Raw genomic sequence first — 3,624 nt, forward strand, 5'->3', positions numbered from 1 at the left:
CACTAACACAAAGTTACCGGGAAGTTACGACAACGTGGTTTTTGGAAGTTACTGTGGTTTTATAATAACTGCCATTTTGAATCAAAATAGAAAAGAGGGCTTGTATGATGGATTACTACTTCTCGATTTTTTATTTGTTACAGAATCCTATAGAGGTTCCATGGCTAACAAGTACAGTTTGTGTTGTCTCCATCAAGTACACGCATCAAGACTTGTATAGGCGTGAACATCATTAGGATTTCCAAATTTGTTTTGTAGGCATTAACCAAACTGATTTCATGGCTGGAGGTAATGCGATCTCTTTGGACTTGATAGTTCTTTCAATTCTGTGAACTCTTAAAAATGTGTGTTTTTTTTTAGTGACAATTTGGAGTAAACAGCTGTTGTAAGGATTAGTTTTAGTATTTCACGGAATAAAGAAAAAATTTGCATGTTCTCTGGAAATTAACACGAAGTCATTTCTTATTCATGTAAAATTCAAAATACAAAGACAAGGAAAACAGGTGACTTCATTAGATTGAATTCAATGTAGAGGAATGTATTATATAGGTCATTTAAACAAGTTCAGCAGCGACTATCCTGGAGGACTCGCGTTCAACTGCCTTTTTGAGGAACCTGTCTTCTTCCAGGACCATTTGGACGGGCAAGAATCCTAGCCCGTTTGCCATGGCGAGCATCATCTGCTTCGTCTCGGCCTTGAACTCCTCAAAATCCACCGATCCGTTCGAGTCGTGATCGAACTGCACGAAGAGAGAAGTGTACACGCGGGAGAGCTCATCTTGTTCGGTCTTAACATCAATACCGAAGTGGGTCTCGAACACCCTGAGACTCTGCAGCTCCTTCAACAACTCTGCATAGGAGAGGAGGCCGTCATGGTCTGTGTCAAGGCAGGTGAAGCGGTCATGGATTGAACCGTTGAATGCTTCTTCATCTTCCACAAAATTAACAATGTTGGCACCATCTAACACTTCTACACTCATTTTCTTTAATCTGCTTCTCACGTGAGGCTTATATGATGATCAAAAGGAAGCTTAGTGGTTTTGTGCTTATATATATATATAGTTATGGTGGTTATGACTTTAGTTGTGCACTCCAAATGCATATATATAAGCTATTTGAAACACTAATGCCATTACTTTTCAGCCTGTGTTTGACCCTGCCATAGTTTTCTGAAATGGGTATAAAACAAGGAAAGGGGATGATCCACAGAAACAAATATCAGAGAGCCTAAAATAATTACTCCGTATATACTAGACTTGTTATAAAGTCATTAGCATTAGAAGTTGACTAGACAAAACCATTAAATTCGTAATCATTAAACGAGACAACTGATCCAATAGCCTCAATACAACGCGTGATGGGCTCACCGTTGTCATGGTTTCTAGTCAAGGACAAGAGGACCCATAGATTATTGTTATGGATAATTTAAAAAAAATAAAATTAACGTTTTGAAGGTCTAAATTAAGTCAAATTCTAGTTGTTTAAATTAATGGAGTTGTTTTTTTAAGCGCTGGGTATGGAAGTTGAGATTATCTTTTAATTCTCAAACTGCCCTTCTATATTGTTGCAAAATGACCCAACTACCCATCTATACCACAACTCCATAATCAAAGCCATTTCAACAGACAACGACCTGTTCTAAGGAAATTCATCACGTCGCCTTTTGCCGGGTCACGCGGATTGAATTCTCAAACTCCATAAAAATCCCTCTAATGGCTTTACCTAATCTTCTCCAAATTGCCATCGCTTCATTTCTGAGAACCAAACAGTACTGATCTGAAAACAGAACTTCGATTTCAGGCATCAAATCCCTAAGTACCGAATCCCAAACAGTACTGATTTGCAGATCAGGGTTCAGTCATTTTCCTAAGATCCCCTTTCATTAAAAGGGACAGCGCATACGACCCACAAAGCAAAGAGTCAAGGGGTTCACGCAATAACGAGAATGAATTGATAGCAAGCAAAGAGAGCTTGAAGAAGTGAGCAAGTGGGCCCAAATATCCATCCCCATTCATTGTCTTCCTAAAATGCTTCTCAAACTGGGTAGAAATCCCCCTCAAAAGAATTTTCTCCTTTACGGTATGAGGCGCAGGTTACGAATGGCGGAGCAATTCGTCGACCGCGTGGAGGGAGGAGGAGGCGTCGGCGGAATCGGACCAGATGGAGAGGGTTTTAGAGATAAAAGACAGAGACTTGAGGGTCTGTTACGTCAACGTGTTGATCCACCGGCCAGGCGGCGACGGACTTCTCAGCGGCCACGAATGGCGGTGAGCAATTCGTCGACCACCTCAAGGAAGGAGGCGGCGTCGGCTGAGTCGGACCAGCGGAAGGTTTTAGAGAGAGAGGGGAGAGAGAGACTTGAGGGTCTGCTGGGCAGTTTAGGAATAAAAACATAATTTACAGTAAAATTTCATATCCCATTTGAGAAAACTCCATTAATTTGAAAAATTAGAATTTCCCTCCATCATTGTACATTAATTATTTTTTTAAACCTGCTTAAATTTATTTTTCAGTACATTTGTTCTAAATTTTAATATATATATTTTATACGTTTAAATCTAAAATAAATGTGTTAAAATCTAAATCACATAAAACGGGAGTGAAAGGAAAGGAGCGTGAAAGCAACATACTTGTTAAGAAAGAATGCGTGACTTAAGTTAAAATATATATTTTTAATTAGGGTTAATTACAGTGACACCTCCTCTGATTTGTCCTATTGACAGTTAGATGAAACTTGGCAATTTTTTAGACAATTACACCTCTTTAGGTTGCTAAAGTTAACATTGACAACCCCTGACAATGTTAATGGACCTTTACACCCTTTGATTTGTGAATTGATGTATTTGAATTCTAAAATTACTATTTTAACCTTTATATATTCATAGATAAATATATACACACACAGATAGACAAATACATATACTGGCCAATAATTGATTAGCATTTAAAATGTGAATCAATCTCCATAAAAAATCACCTGGCAAAAATATATACATACATACTTCTTGCAATAAGAGAATTAAATGGGGGCATTATATGCGGGACTTGGATCTTTTAAGTTAAATATTTTCTAAGTTATACTGAATTGGCTACAGATTTGACATGTGACATTTAAAATCTATCTAATACTCGTGTTAAACCATGTCAACTAATTCAAATAAAATTTAAAAACTACATTGCTTTGAGATAAGAAAAATTTACCAAGGTTTTAAAACTGCACCGTATTGAATTCACATTACTCTAATAATGTTTAACATCGTTCTCTCTCCTCATCTTTTCAAAAAAAAATCCTTCCTCTCTCTCCTCTTTATTCCTATCTTAAATAAGTTTGTTCCTTTTTTAACCTCACGTTATATTTTCCTAACTTCATCAATATCCAAACTTATATATATATATTATATATATATCTTTTCCAATCATTAAGTTGCATGTTTTTCGATTACATTTTCATCCATCTTAATTCCATAGCGAAGAACATTCATTTTTGGCCCAAAATATTCCCCCAATCGTGTATACCTCCTTATGTACTTGTATTGTCACTACAAGAAAAATGACTTTTTACCACGGAGGAAAAGGCTTTCTACCACGGTTTTGAACCGTGGTAGAAACAGCCGTGGTAGAAAG

At 37.1% G+C, this 3,624-nt stretch overlaps 1 protein-coding gene across 1 annotated transcript; it reads right to left on the reverse strand.

Annotated features, from left to right (window-relative positions):
- Positions 1-444: 444 nt before the first annotated feature.
- Positions 445-1,191, reverse strand: LOC132298807 (uncharacterized). Its single transcript, XM_059795163.1, has one exon. It carries the CDS (start codon positions 978-980, stop codon positions 555-557), a length of 426 nt encoding a protein of 141 aa, XP_059651146.1. The 5' UTR covers positions 981-1,191; the 3' UTR covers positions 445-554.
- Between the last annotated feature and the right edge of the window lie 2,433 nt (positions 1,192-3,624).

This window comes from Cornus florida, unplaced genomic scaffold (genome assembly GCF_030987335.1).
Source record: "Cornus florida cultivar Cherokee Brave unplaced genomic scaffold, ASM3098733v1 CherokeeBrave_3.0.0_Hap2_Chr03, whole genome shotgun sequence".
NCBI lineage: Eukaryota > Viridiplantae > Streptophyta > Magnoliopsida > Cornales > Cornaceae > Cornus > Cornus florida.

Coding starts and splice junctions, on each gene's coding strand:
- LOC132298807 (XM_059795163.1), bottom strand. CDS start 980: ATGAGTGTAGAAGTGTTAGATGGTGCCAACATTGTTAATTTTGTGGAA.